Source organism: Delphinapterus leucas, chromosome 10 (assembly GCF_059928025.1).
Source record: "Delphinapterus leucas isolate spDelLeu-1000000601 "Yukka" chromosome 10, BTC_Dleu_Yukka2, whole genome shotgun sequence".
Classification (NCBI taxonomy): Eukaryota; Metazoa; Chordata; class Mammalia; order Artiodactyla; family Monodontidae; genus Delphinapterus; species Delphinapterus leucas.
The window spans coordinates 77499561-77514055 of NC_143138.1; the positions used below are offsets into that span (position 1 = coordinate 77499561).

The window sequence follows — 14495 nt, forward strand, 5'->3', positions numbered from 1 at the left end:
AGAAATTTATAAAAGAATAAGAGATGCTCCTAGTATCACTTCGGAAGTTACAAGGGTTTTAGGAGCCCTATGCTGGGAACCTGGGGCAGAGACCAATATATATATTTTCTGTTGTAACAGGTTAGAGCTTGCATTATTTAAGACACCTTAGATTTAAAACTTGAAAGCAGTTGCCCTAGTGCTTGGGGGAACTTGGGGTCTCCCACGTCATGAGAAGGTGGTCCTCCAGCAGTGTCTGGCCAGAGCTGCCCAGGGATGAACCCAGCTCCACACACTTCACTTCCTTTGAGACCTGGTCTCAACCGTCTTCCTCCTCATCCTCTGCTTGCCCAGCCTTGCTAGTTTTCTTCCCAGTTTTCCCGCCTGAGGGCCTTTGCACGAGCTGTTTTTCTGTCTGCCATATCTAAGCCTCCTTCCTTCCTGCTCATTCTCTTTTTTTATAAATTTATTTTATTTATTTTTATTTGTGGCTGTGTTGGGTCTTCGTTGCTGCGCGCGGGCTTTCTCTAGTTGCGGCGAGCGGAGGCTACTCTTTGTTGCGGTGCACGGGCTTCTCATTGCGGTGCCTTCTCTTGTTGCGGAGCACGGGCTCTAGGCACGTGGGCTTCAGTAGTTGTGGTGCGTGGGCTCAGTCGTTGTGGTACATGGGCTCAGTAGTTGTGGCTCACGGGCTCTAGAGCGCAGGCTCAGTAGTTATGGCGCACGGGCTTAGTTGCTCCGCGGCATGTGGGATCTTCCCGGACCAGGGCTCGAACCCGTGTCCCCTGCATTGGCAGGCGGATTCTTAACCACTGCGCCACCGGGGAGGTCCCTTCCTGTTCATTTTATAAACACCTAATCAGTTCAAACATCACTGTGCTCAGTAAGCCTTTCCTAACCAATCCCTCAAGTCTAGGTCAGGGTGTTTATTAAACCTTTTTACAGAATTCCTATAATAGTTTCCTTAAAAGCATGTAATCACATAATCCTTACTGCCGGGAGTATCTAACCTTTTTGGTGCCATGGGCTCTTTCAGCCATCTGGTGAATCCCATGGGGGAGTGCTGCACCCTGCACCAGCACAGCTATTTCCAGCCTCCCCGTGATGGCTTGAGGGACCACGAGCTTAGTCTATATTTCTGATGGGGGAGAATGGTTACTTGGGCTGCGCCCAGTTTTCAAAGGCCTCGAAGGAGTTGGAGGCTGCTCTGGAAATTGTCAAGAGACCCACACTCTCATCTGTCATTGCGAACAAAGAAAACCAGGAAGGCAGAGGGAGTGGGACGGAAGCTTTTTGTGCCAAGTATTGTTAACCAGGGAAGAAGCACAGACCTGAGCCGTAGTAGTGATGCATTGTGTCTGCGTGGGACAGTTTTCACCTTTTAAGCACTTTTGAGTTACCCTCCTGACCTCTTCATTGCCGTCCTGCAGATAGGAAGATAGATGTGGGAGGTGTTTGTGGCTAGAACGTATGTGGTGCTGCACCCCTGTCCCCTCTACTACAGGCTGCGTTCCAGTTCCCAGCCCTCCCCCCACCCAGGGTCCTCGGCCCAGCCCAGTGACTTGGTCTCTCTGGACCCAGTGTCTTCTTTCATCTTTAGGGGAGAGGGTGCCCTTGTGGACCGTCTGAGAGGAAGACACGGAGCCTGACCCGTGGCGTGTGCTTGGCAACTCCAAGTAGAGAGAGTTCGGGTGTTGTAAATCCCCAAAATGCCAGAGCTGGGCTCCGGCTTTGATCCGGTTCCGGCACCTTCGCCCATGCAGCTTCCCTTTCGTGAGCTCTCGGGCATGGAGGGGGGAAGATGACACCCCGGAGCCCCAAGGTGCCAGGTTTGAAGTCCTATGCAATCGGCTTTGGGGGATTTCGTGTTTACCTAGACCTTTTGGATACAGCCCTTCAAAAAGAGAAATCCTTCCCTGAGACCATGTCTTTGGAAATTTCCCCTAAAGGCCATAAAGAAATGACAGGCGTTTGAGCTGTCTGAGGCTAGGCTGGTGGCTTTGTTCAGCTGAGAGGTTCCCTTCTGCTGAAGAGGAGACGTTGCTCCTGCTTCCCTGCCAGGCAGGCGGGTCCCTGGTGGGCGGCATCTGTCTCCCCTGTGGTCCTCCGCTGGGCTGGTGTATGACATCACCGCACCCCACCCCGCAGGAGGCAGCCGTTTCCTGTCTGTCGACGAGCTCCGTTAGAGGCGGATGGCGCCGAATCGCTGTGTTTGAGCAATGCTGTTCATCTGACGCCTGATCAATAATTGGCCCGTTGCCTTACGTGTGAAACTTAGAGGGGTCCAGTGGTGGGAGGAGACCCCAGGGAGGACTTCAAATCCAAATCGTTGAAGGCGCTTGGAAGTTACACTAACTTTCACAGAGAAAGGGTCCCGTTAGTTTATCTCAAACGGCCCAAAGGAAGAGGATTGGGGGTAGGGGAATCTCTCATTTACTCGTGGAACCACTGAGAAAATATCCTTGACGTTGATTGAGAATCAGTGGACCTTGGGTGCTCTGCTAGAAGCCTCTTCATAATTTAACGAAGGCTGGGGTCCTAATTACAGGCGGTTCAGAATGCGGGCAGGAATTCTCAGAGCTGGTAGGGCATCGTCCGAGATGCCTGTGAAATGCAATCAGACACTGGTGAGAAGGTCATCAGGCCCCCAGAAGGGGAGGCTGACGTCAGGAGCACCTCACGGGGGACGTTTGTTTAGAGAGCCGGGTGTGGTGCCTCCCTCATGGTTAAAAGGCTTTGATTTTGTGCAGAAGGATGTCTGAAGACGATTGGCCAACTCCCTGTGTGAGGTGCATTTGCAATGGCCAGTTGTCAGGGGTGTTGGGCACCTGTTCTCCGCCGAAGGCCGGGCTCCTGGTGCTCGTTTTAGATCAGTGGGAAACTCACCTGGCCTTGGGGGCCAGGCAGCTGTGGGTGAAGGCAGTGGGGAGGGGCGGGGACTGTGGCAGATGTGAGCACACACACCTGTCTGAAGGGGGCCTGCGCTGCCGCCCAGGAAACCACTGCCGTGTGTGGTTGCAGGCCCAGTTTAAAAAGCCAGCTTTATATGTTTTCAAACACCGTGTGGGCCTGGCAGCTTGTCCCCTGCGTGTGCCACTGGGCGTCAGGCCCTCAGATTCTGGTTGACCCACAGCATTCTCTGTGATCGTTACCCCAACTCTGTGAGGAGGTTATTATTACCTGGTACTAGCCACCCATTTTACAGATGAGAACGCAAGGGTCCACATGAGTCTGGCTCCAAAGCCCACCCTTTATTATACGAGCTCTTCTAAACTGTCCCTTCTGTGATGTACCACAGTGCTGCTTTTGTCTGTGATACTTGGAATCTGGGGGGAGGTTTTGTTGGAAAGAAGGGTGTGCATCCCTGAAAAGGCCAGCAAAGTTTGGAAGCACAAGGCACGAGTTCTTTGGAGGGTGTCTGGTCATCTCACCTCCCCCAGGGGCGTGATGAGCACGTTGAGGGAGGGGGCCGAGGGGCCCGGGGAGCACAGGGGAGACCTCGGCGGGGAAGCCAGAGCTTCAGGGAGACTGGGTGTGGGCTGGCCACAGAGGAGTCGGTGAGGTCAGAGACGTGGAAGGGGTCACGTCACATGGGACCTGTGGGCCAGGGCAAGGCCAAGGGGTCGATTCCGTCCACTCAGCGCGCCATTCGTTCAGCCCAAATTTACAGGGAGCCCACTGTGTGCTAGGCTCTGATTTAGTACCGCGGACAGTGTAGCAAACAAGACAGAAAGTGTGCAGCCTCGTGGAGCTTACATTCTAGTAGGGGAGTGTGATTGCTCATTACAGACAGTCCATAAGGTCAGCAGTATCACACCACGTAGTACTGAGCACAGGAAGATCTCAGCTCTGCAGGGGAGGGAGCCTCTCAGGCTGTGTGAGGGGCAGAATACGGCACAAACAACACAAATGCAGTTGGCAAACATGTTTCAAACAGAGGTTTGGCCTCCCTTTAGCTTCTACGTCTGGAATCACCAAACCACTGATCCACAGGCCAAAACTCTCCCACCAGCGCCTCCTGTACAGCCAGGAGCTGAGAGTGGTGTTTCTATGTTAAAAAGTTGAAAAAAATGAAAAGAAGAAAGTTTCATGACACATGGAAATGGTATGAAATGGCAACGCAGGGTCCATAACCGGTTTCATTGCAGCAGAGCCACGCCCATCATGTCCGGATGACCTCAGCTGCTTCTGTGCTTCATAGGCAGAGCTGCGTAGCTGTGACAGAGACCACATGGCCGGCAAAGCCAAGCACACTTACTGTCCTGCCCTTTACAGAACAAGTGTGCCAACCCCTGTCCTAGGTCCTCCTTGTAATCTGCAAATGCTTCCTCCAAATCTGGCCCAGAAAAATCCACCCTCTCAGGGAAGTGAAGAGCAGAGGGGAATTTTCTTTTCCACCTGCTCTTCCCCTAAGCCGAGATGGGCGAACCTCAGCCTACAAGCCTCTGGCCCAGTGCTCCCACGTGTAGCCTCAGACAAGTGTGGATCTTTGGAGGCCCCTCAGTTACGGAATTCCCCACCCCCGCCCCCGCAGGCTGTCCAGTGGTGAAGACTGTACGCTCCCACTGCAGGGGGCATGGTTCGATTCCCCAGTCAGGGAACTAAGATCCCGCATGCTGCACAGCGTGGCCCAAAAAAAGGTGGTCCTGTTAGAGTGAGGCCAGGCCGTCCTCCTTTGTGAGCCTAAACCAATATTTTCTAGTCCATTGAGACAGTGGGATTCTGTACTTTCATTCAGAACAGTATTACCAAGCTCTTCTTGACAAGGCAACATATCCGTGACTTAGTAAAAGACAACGAGAACAACAAATTCACTCACAGGGCCATAATGCGTTGTATCCCGTTTATATCAGATTGCATGTATGTGTTTTTACACATGCACGAAGACGTTGGATCCCCAGAAAGTTAACAGTGGTTGTCTCTGGTTACTGGGATTTCGGGTGATTTTTTAAAACTTTCTTCTTCTTACTTTTTTGGATGACTTGGATTCTTTTTAAAAACATTAACATGAATCATCTTAATGAGCAAAGAAAAAGCCAGCTATTTTTATTTCAAAGAATAAATAAGAAGAATGGTTGCATCCGCATGTGGGTGATAGGATTATTTATGTGGTTATGATGTAACTGTTAAGAGATACATGCATCCCCCCATACGGCTCACCCCTAATTGGAGCAGGGGAGTGATGGCTTCAGAATGAAGGAGGTAAGTAAAAACATAGGGGGAGGTGAGAAAAGATGCAAAAGTCAGAAAACCTGACATGTCATCAATGGAAGGACACGAGCTTCCGAGTATATAAATCTCCTTGGTTCATTATTGGTACTGGGAAAGATGGGAGTGTAGATCTTTCCCCATTCCTCCCCCTTCCCAGCCCCGCCCTCTTGAGAAACTGTAAACCACTGAGACGTTAGGGTATTTTAAAATGGTATGTGAGCGCCACCTAGTGTCAGCACTCTGTCGTTTCACCCCCTGTCTCTGTGGGAGCCTTAACATCACATTCTTTCTTTGATGTCCCTGCTCCGGTGGCATTTGCGCAGCAGGCAGCGAAATGCCTCCCGGGGTTCTGCAGGGCAGTGGGGATGCCTCATTAATTTATCCCTTCCTTCTTGTCTCAGTTGCACAAAGCGAATCTGTCCGACTGAAGCAGGGTTTGGCAGTCGAAGAGCCAAAGGCTGCCTCCCTGTCAAAACCAATCTCCGCTTTTCTCCGTCAGCCAGCTGCTTAGAGCTGGGTCCCTGCTTCTCTGGCAGGAAAGCCATCCTCCCCAGGGCTGCCTTGGGCTTGGGGCTCTTGAGGAGCAAATAGGGGACTCTGGCTCGTGGTGGGCTGCTTGGCTTGGAGATGGGCTCCTGGGAGAACCCAGAACCAAGCCCCACATCCCCTGGCCCGTCCCCTCCGGGGCTGCTCCCCTGCTGCCCCCCAAACCCCAGCGTCGTCCTCACTGCGTCCCTCGCCCTCATGCCTCTCCTTGTCCAGCGCATCGCCAGGCTTTGCCTCTATCTGCTCTAGAACCTGTTGTTCTCTCCTAGGTAGACAAGCACCCAGCCGTTTGCAGCCCCTCCTGACAGGCCTCTCTGCTCCTCTCTTAGCCCCTCTGGGCTCTTCTTTGCTCAGCTGAAGCTCCAGGGAGCTTTGTAAGGTGCACACCTGCCTGCGTCGTTCTCTGGTTCCCATCCTTCCCGTGGCTTCGGAGTGCTGTAGGGTAAAGGCCAGAATTTTCATCTGGGCCTGCGAGGCTTCCCGCTCCACTGGCCTCCCTTGATCCAGCCCCACTGCCTTCCTTTGGGCCCCTCAGGCCTTCTCCCTGCTGAGGTCCCTTGGCCGGCCTCCCCTCTTCTCCCGACCCCCACGTAGTGAATCTCCATGCCATTCTCGGTTGGATGCACCTGCCTCTAAAGAGTCTTCCCTGGACCCTGTAGCATGAATCAAGTCTCCCTAGAAAGTGCTTGGAAAATACAGCGTTCCTCTCCTCCCCTCCGCCCACCCCATCCTGGTGTGTGATAGTAGCTGCACACGTGTCATTCTTTGATGAATTTCCATCTCCCCCTTTAGACCTGTAGTTCTCAGGGGTGTTTGGCCCCCCCAGGGACATTTGGCGATACCTGGGGACATTTTGGGTTGTTTTAACTTGGGGGGAGTGCTACCGGCATCTAGTGGGTAGAGGCCCAGGATGTTGCTAAACATCCTACAGTGCACGTGACAGCCCCCAAGAGGCCAGTGGTGCTGAGGTTGAGAAACCCTGCTTCAGAATGGAAGCCCTGTGCGGGCAGGAGCCAAGGCCCCTGGGAAAGTGCACATTTGGAGGGCCAAAATGTCGCTGTTAATGGCTGACTTGATACTCCCAGCTCTGAAATGGGTTTGTTAGTAGATAGATGTAGAGCCGCCACATTCCTTCAAACCTGCCGGCCACAAGGAATAAACAGGGGAATTAGCCTGGCTTTTCCTTTGCCCTCCATCAGGATAGTTACATAGAGTTCTGGTTTTTTGTGCGTTTGCTTTAAAATTATTTAAAGTCTCACTTTGCATCGTATTTGTTTACACTCTGATCTATTTACAATAAAATGTCATCTACGATTTTAGTTAGCTGGGACATTCCACATGTCAGGTGGCCTGGCTTCTAAAAAAAATTCATTGTGGAAGAAGAGGCCAGATGAGAATGCTAGATTAAAAGAAGTTAAAGCATTATAACACTGAATGTGACACGTCATGTGGGCGGGGAAAGGGTTATATAAATAATCTTTTGGAGACAGTTGGGGAAATTTGAATAGGGATGATGTAAATGTCAGATAATATCAAGTTCGTGTTTATTTTCTTAGGGATGACAGTAGTCAGCTTGGGCTGCTGTAACAAATAGCATAGACTGGGTGTCTTACAAACAACAGAAATTTATTTCTCACCGTTCTGGGGGCTGGGAGGTCTAAGATCACGGTGCTGGCAGACTCACTGGCTGGTGAGGACTTGCTCCCTGGTTCACAGACAGCCGTCTTCTCACTGTCCTCACGTGGCAGAAGGGGTGAGGGAGCCTTCTGGGGCCTCTTATGAGGACATTAATCCCACCCATGAGGGCTCCACCGCCATGATCTAATTGCCTCCCCAAGTTCGACGCCCTAATACCATCCCATTGGGCATTAGGTTTCAACACATGAATTTGGGGGGCAGACACTCAGACATTGCCATTATAGAGGAGAATGTCCTTATTCTTAGGAGATACAGACCTGAGTTTAAGGAGTGAAGTTCAGAATGTCTGCAACTTGCTTTCAGTGACACAGCAGGGAAGCATGTGTGCGTGCGTGCGTGTGTGTGTGTGTGTAGAAAGAGAAGGGGGGAGGGAGAACAGGTGTGGCAAAATGTTAGCAGCCGGTGGATCCAAGCGATGGGGGCGTGGGTGTTCCCCGTCCTACTGTGTCAACCTTTCGAGGTTACAGTCTTGAGGAACACGGGGCGTGTATGTATGTAGTGCCACGAGGCCCTGAGCTTGGCCGTGTGTCTTCAGTCTGCAGCTCTCCGCCCATCCACATGAAGGTGCAGCCCCTGAACCAGACAGCCCTGCAGGTGTCCTGGAATCAGCCGGAGACCATCTACCACCCACCCATCATGAACTACATGATCTCCTACAGCTGGACCAAGAACGAGGATGAGAAGGAGAAGACGTTCACAAAGGACAGCGACAAGGACTTGGTAAAGCCTCCCTGTTCTGAGTCAGGCTGTCTGTAGCAATGAGAGGGGCCCCTGCGCATCTCTTTGGCTTGCTTTTACCTGTGGCATCCCAGCCCTACGCTGCCTGCTGAGGGCGGGTGCCACCGGGGTGAACCGGGGCCGGAGCCTGCCCGGGCTCCATTCCGCCTTTATACTTGATGGCTATACCACCAGGAAAATTTAATTTCTTTGTAACTCGGCCCTTCAAAACTGACTGCTTTTTCTTTCATTACTTTAAAAAAAAAAAAAAAAAGTCCGAAAGCCTCCACGAAGCGCTTGTCATCTGCTAGCGTTGCTGTAAATGTTAAGTGAGTTCTGCAGTTGTAGAGCAGGGCCTAGCACAGAGCGAGCACTGGGTCAGTACTGGCTGTTATTATTATGGCAGCTGTCGCCCCACCCTCCTCCCCACACCATGCAGCTTTCCGAAGTCCCCACCACTCCCTTCTGTCACATTTCATCTGCCTCATACATTCCGACCTGCTAGACCCCAGTGACCACGGAATTTTTAGCCACCGCTCTCAGACTCTCAGACGCTGTAATACCTGACCTCACTTTGAGCTACGCATGCCCAATCCAGCTGCTCATCTTAAATGTGCATAAATATTTAGTGGCCAGTCCCCACCAAGGCCCTTCAGAACAGACGTTTGCAGAAGCCATCTTCTTCCCCTGGAAAAGCAATCGCTCCAGCAAGCGCTGCTCTTTACATCTTTGCAGGGAAACTCAAAGTGACACATTAGGGTTTGAAAGCCTGGCGTTTATTGTTAATCAAAAGAAGTCTTTGGGATAATGAAGCCCATAATTGTATATGCACATGGAAAACGTAATAGCACTGAGTGGGATCCTTAATGACTGTTAGCACCTTTTTTCCTCCCCGTACAGAGTCCCCGGGGCCCGTTCAATCAGTTATAGAATAATACTTTTCGTATTCCTTTAGATGAAGATTCTTTTACTTCATTTCCATTTATGTTTTCAATTTCCCCACTAGACATTGTTATCTGGGTCACATTAGGGAATGATGAGCTTCATGAAATCGGAGAGGAATCTGTTGAAAGGTACCCAGGGTTATGATGTGTTTTAACCTTTGTCACGACGGGAAGTCCGTGAGGGATGTTTCTCTGTCTGAACTAAGGTGGCTTGCATTAATCAGAAACTATCTAGGCGCTTATTTGGTTTCTTATTCTAAGTGGAAAATAATTAAACATGCAGAGATGAATAGATAACCAGCTTGGAGTGAATTCTAATAAATCCCTGCATAGATGGAGCAAAGATATTGCTCTGAACAGAAGACGGGGCTGGAGGTTTAGAGTATGAGGCATAAATGAGTTTCAGAGAAAGAGAGAGCTGTAGAGAAAAACGTGCTTTGACAGCAAGTTCTTTTTTTATAAGAATTTCTAGGGGTGGTTATTTTCTTTGGGGACCCACAAAATTAATTAATTCCTCAAGGAGTTGAGAGTGCTGACTTAGTGGCAGCAAAGCTATCCTCCATCTTAGGGTTCACGTGGCCCAGAAACCTAAAAGTCATACTGAACGTTTTCCCGGCATTCTGCAGCGTCCATGTCTCTCTCTCACGCCCTCACTGCCGACCTGTGGGACAGGTGTTACTGCCTCCTTTTTCCAAAAGAGAGAAATGAGGCTGAAAGTGAAATAACTTGACCCCAACCTCCTCCTCTCACCAGGAATCCATTTGCTAGGCAACAGATAGCAGGTGTGGGCACAATAACATTTTAATGCCTCTTCAGAGGTTTTCAGTAGCTACACTGGGAAAAACCCACTCAGTGGTTAAGCTCCCAGAGCTGCTTTCTGGACTTGGCCCACAATGCGATGACAAGACATTTCATCCATTAGGGAGTCTTTGAAAATCAGTTGCTTTTGTTGTTTGTTTCTTCAGGAAGCAAGCCCTGCCGGCTTTTTAGGTATTTTCCATTTTCTGATTTTTAAAAGACTCTTGGAATAAAGCTTTGAGGAATGGGGGTCTGGATTTGGCTTGTGATGTTGGGACCAGGGGTTGGGAAACTTTTTTCTAGAAAGGGTCAGACAGTTAAGATTTTAGGCTTTAAGGGCTATATGGCCTCTGTGGGCAGCTACTCAACTCTGTGGTCAAAGGGTGAAAGCTGCCATAGCAACAGGCAAATGAATGGGCGTGGCTGGGTTCCAACAAAACTTTATTTACAAAAAACAGACAGCGGGCCAGATTTGGGCTGTGGGCCGTCGCTTGCCACCCCTGTGTTAGACTGGGGGTGTACTTTCCATTTTGTGGTGTGGACTGCCTACGAACAAGGCTTGCCTAACCTTTGTTGTACAGCACTCACAAGAGCCCTGTGAGGGAAGTATTACTCTGTCCATTTAACAGTTGAAGGGAGCAGAGGCCAAAAGACATTGAGCAACTGACTCGGAATCACACAGCTGGTGAGTGGTGTGACACAGGTAGATCTCCTGTCCTCTGACCTCGAGTCAGGTGTTCTTCTAGCATCGTGCCCCATATCATCCAAGGTCAAGGTACAACAATGCCTTTAAACTGCAAAGAAACAAAGGTTTTGTTGTGGCTGCGCTAATCTCTGCATGGCCCTGGAAATTCAGTACACCTGATAATTCTAGAGGCTGTCTAGGGTAAATCATTATCGTTTCTAAGGTAGAGTAGTTTTGATAGAAGTCCCAGCCTTGTGAGTATAAAGAGGGCTGAAGACACGTTCCAAGCCCGCGTCAAGTATCTGAGCCAAGACGACTTTTTGTTCTCTCACCCTACACATTTCCATGTCGAAAACAGATTCCCAGGTGAGGTTATCTCTGAAAGCTCATTTTTCTCAAGGTGAGCCTTTGGTCAGTGAGGAAACATCATGTTTGTCCTGCTTTGCCTTGGTACCCAGAAACCTACAGGCAACACTTAACATTCTCTTAGGTTTGGCTTTCAAATGTAAAGTGTGCTCTGGCCTTCCAAACCAGGTCACTGCCTGTTCTTTCCTCCCCTGCAGAAAGCCACCATTAGCCCTGTCTCACCTGACAGCCTTTACCTGTTCCGGGTCCAGGCCGTGTGTCGCAATGACATGAGGAGTGACTTCAGCCAGACCATGCTCTTCCAAGGTGAGGAGCCGCCCTTCCTGTCTGCCCTGCATCCCCCGGGTCCCTTCTCCCTTTGGGCTTTGTCTTTTTTCCCGTTCAGGTGCTTGGACACAAGAATACGAACCTGGCCTCAGCATCAGTGTGGGGTTTGCAATAACACCTGAAAAGCCTGGGGAATTTAGGCCCGTCTTTTTGGTTGGGGGTTTCACAGGCCAGAAGAGGGGAAGAAGAATGAAGTGTTGATTATTTTTTTAATTACTGTTATTTTCCAACTGTGGGGAACCAAGTATTTGTCTAATACTGTGTCAGATCACAGAATCACCTCCTAGTCGTGTGGAGGAATATCGTCTTTGGATTTCTAACATGATTCAGTTAGCTGATTTAGGGTCTAGTGGAAAGTTTCAGACCAGCACTAGGGCGAGCCTAGAGGAGCATTCACTTTGGTGCAGAATTCAAAGGAGCTCTTAAAAACTCTGTCATCAAGATACATTGTATTTCAATGGAATATATATATATATATATATATATATATATATATATATTTGTCTGTGTTGGGTCTTCGTGGTGGTGCGCACGCTTCTCAGTGCGGTGGCTTCTCTTGTTGAGGAGCACGGGCTCTAGGTGCACGGGCTTCAGTAGTTGCAGCATGCGGGCTCCATAGTTGTGGCTCGCGGGCTCTAGAGTGCAGTCTCAGTAGTTGTGGCGCACGGGCTTAGTTGCTCCGCGGCATGTGGGATCTTCCCGGACCAGGGCTCAAGCCCGTGTCCCCTGCATTGACAGGCAGATTCTTAGACACTGTGCCACCAGGGAAGCCCAATGGAATATTTTTTTAAAAGCAAAATCAATGCAAAAGGTTCTTGAACAAAATATCGAACTTTTGCATAAAAACAGGATCCACTCTGTCTTACTTGCCCCGTCCTAATCCCAGTCCTGGTTCCAATAAAACTTTGTTGACAAAGATTGGCAGCCAGCCAGTGGGGCATAGTTTGCAGACCTGGTTTGGTGAGGGGTGCTAAGACCAGCATGAAGGGAGCAACCAGGGCATTGGGCTTTGCTCTGCCAGTCTGATGCCCTCCCTGGTAAGGTTCTTTACTTCCTGAATCCTCAGTTTCTGAGACACCTACACACCAGGCCAGTGATTCTTAACTTTTGCGAGTCATGTATCTGATGAAGACTTCGGACACTTTCTCTAGAAAAGTGCCAGAATTTTGCGTATTACAGCTTTAGGGGTCCCATAAAATCTGTAGGCTGTGGATCAGCTTCATTGTCTGGAATCCTGTGAGAAATGCACATTCATGGGCCCCTCTCAGACTAATTGTCTCAGAATCTCAGAGGGCGGGGCCCATGAATCTGAATTTTAACCAGATGGCTCAGGTACCAGGCGTGCACATTACAGATTGAGAAGAGCTGGCTTAGAGCCAGGGCCCTGACACGAGGGCCCCAAGGTTGAGTCCTGGCTGCCACTTAAGTGTTTCTGCGACTCTGAGAATGTTGACTAGCTTCTCTAAGCTGCAATTTCACTGTCCAAAAGTGGTAGTCGTGAGAGTACCGACCTCACAGGGTCCTTGTAGAGTGACGGGGGGTGACGCATGTTAAATTAGCACAGTGCCTGGTACTAACTATAAATACCCCCTAAGTATGAGGTTTAATATAAAAAGTAATAGATGATGAACCCAGGATAAGAAGCCCTTCAGCTGAGAGTCCCTCCAAAGATCCCTTCTAGCTTTGCAATTTTGCATCTAGTGTTGAAATATTCTTTGCTAATGTTCACATTATCTCATCCTTCCATTTAAACTAATTGAAATGAGCATGGCTGTATTTTTTCTCACAAATAAATCACACTCGCCATGTCCACCTTTGCCCTGAATGTATTGGCCCATCTGCCTGTGTTGAGGAGGGTCCGAAAGCCAAGGCCAGGTCTATGCCAGCCCAGGGGAGAGAGCACGGGAAGCCAGAGTGGAGCCCCGGATCTTTCGGCACGTAAATCATAATTGGGCCTTCCATGCACTCCAGCTAGGAGCCTGGAATCTGCAGCACCGCCTTTCTTGATTAATAGGCCCCTGAGCTCATTGGGTTCTGCACGGACTTTGAAAAATGAAATGTTTGTAATGTAATGCAATTCAAAACGGCCTTGTCAGCTGTAAATTCCAAGCACGGAATATTTAAAATGTCTGATCACGGTGACTTGTTGAAAATGGCCAGTGTCTCCTTTGTCTGCAGACTTTCTCTGCTCAGGGGTGGACATGTGTTTGCTCGTTTTCTGTACTGGTGTTTGTCCCTGCGTGTTAACAAGCATGTTAACAAAGGGGCACACAATGGCCTTAGCATCTTCCCTGCAGCAGTGGGCAGTGGAAAAACAAAATCTTCAGGGAAGCTAGCATGCCTTTTCTGGTGAGCCAAGTAGGAGTTTGTGAGCAGTAGAGGCCGGTGTACAAAACTGGTCAACTCTTAGGACTGAAGTTTTAAAAGGGAAGGAAATTAACTTAGGGAATTTCATGGACACCTTTGTTCAGAATAATTAGGTTTCCCAGGGATAAAGTTTACCTCTGGTTTGGGAGCGTGAGGAAGCCCTGTGGAATATTTACATTATTATAGTAAATAAAGCAATATTTATGTCCTGTATAATGTAATAAGTTATGTTTACCTTACTGTAGTAAATATGATAATAATGGTAATCGTTATCTGTAGAGCGGCTCCCAGTTACAGAGCATTTGCCCATCGGTTATTTCATTTGACCTCGTGGCAACTTGTAATGCAGGTGTTATACGGAGGCGGAAATGACGTCCTGGGCAGTTGAGTAACTTGTGAAAAATCACTTGGCTACTAAGAAGAGTCCGATCTCTCATTCCAAAGCCCAATCATTTGTACACAACAACAGACCACCCCTAAAGCATAAATATTACCCTGTATCCCCGGTCTTCAGCAAATGGCTAAAAAGATTGATTACTAAGCGTTCAAAAGGCTTTTTTGCAATTCTCAACAGTCATGGAAACTAGGGCCTCTTAAGCTTTTTCTTTGAGCCACAGACTCATTAGGCAGCCTGGCCAAGCCAACAGATCCTCTCTCAGAATGGTTTAAAATAAACAGGTAAAATACATAGGAAAGGAAACCAATTATGCTCGAATACGATTGTCAAAATATTTTAAACAAATTGGGAACGTAGTCATCTGTGCGCTTCTTTTATGAAAGTATTAAATGACAAGTGGTGGGTCTATTAGCGACGGTGATTTCTGAGTAGTGATGAACATAAATGATGCTCCGAAATA

The 14495-nt window shown here is 49.2% G+C and overlaps 1 protein-coding gene across 2 annotated transcripts in view; it reads left to right on the plus strand.

Moving 5' to 3' along the window:
* PTPRG (protein tyrosine phosphatase receptor type G) overlaps positions 1–14495 on the plus strand; it is a 731350-nt gene that overhangs the window by 605623 nt on the left and 111232 nt on the right. For both annotated transcript variants that reach the window (XM_022572681.2, XM_022572679.2), the window contains exons 9-10: positions 7970–8154; positions 11142–11250. In XM_022572681.2, coding sequence (XP_022428389.1) covers positions 7970–8154; positions 11142–11250 — 294 coding nt within the window. The remainder of the gene's footprint in view (positions 1–7969; positions 8155–11141; positions 11251–14495) is intronic.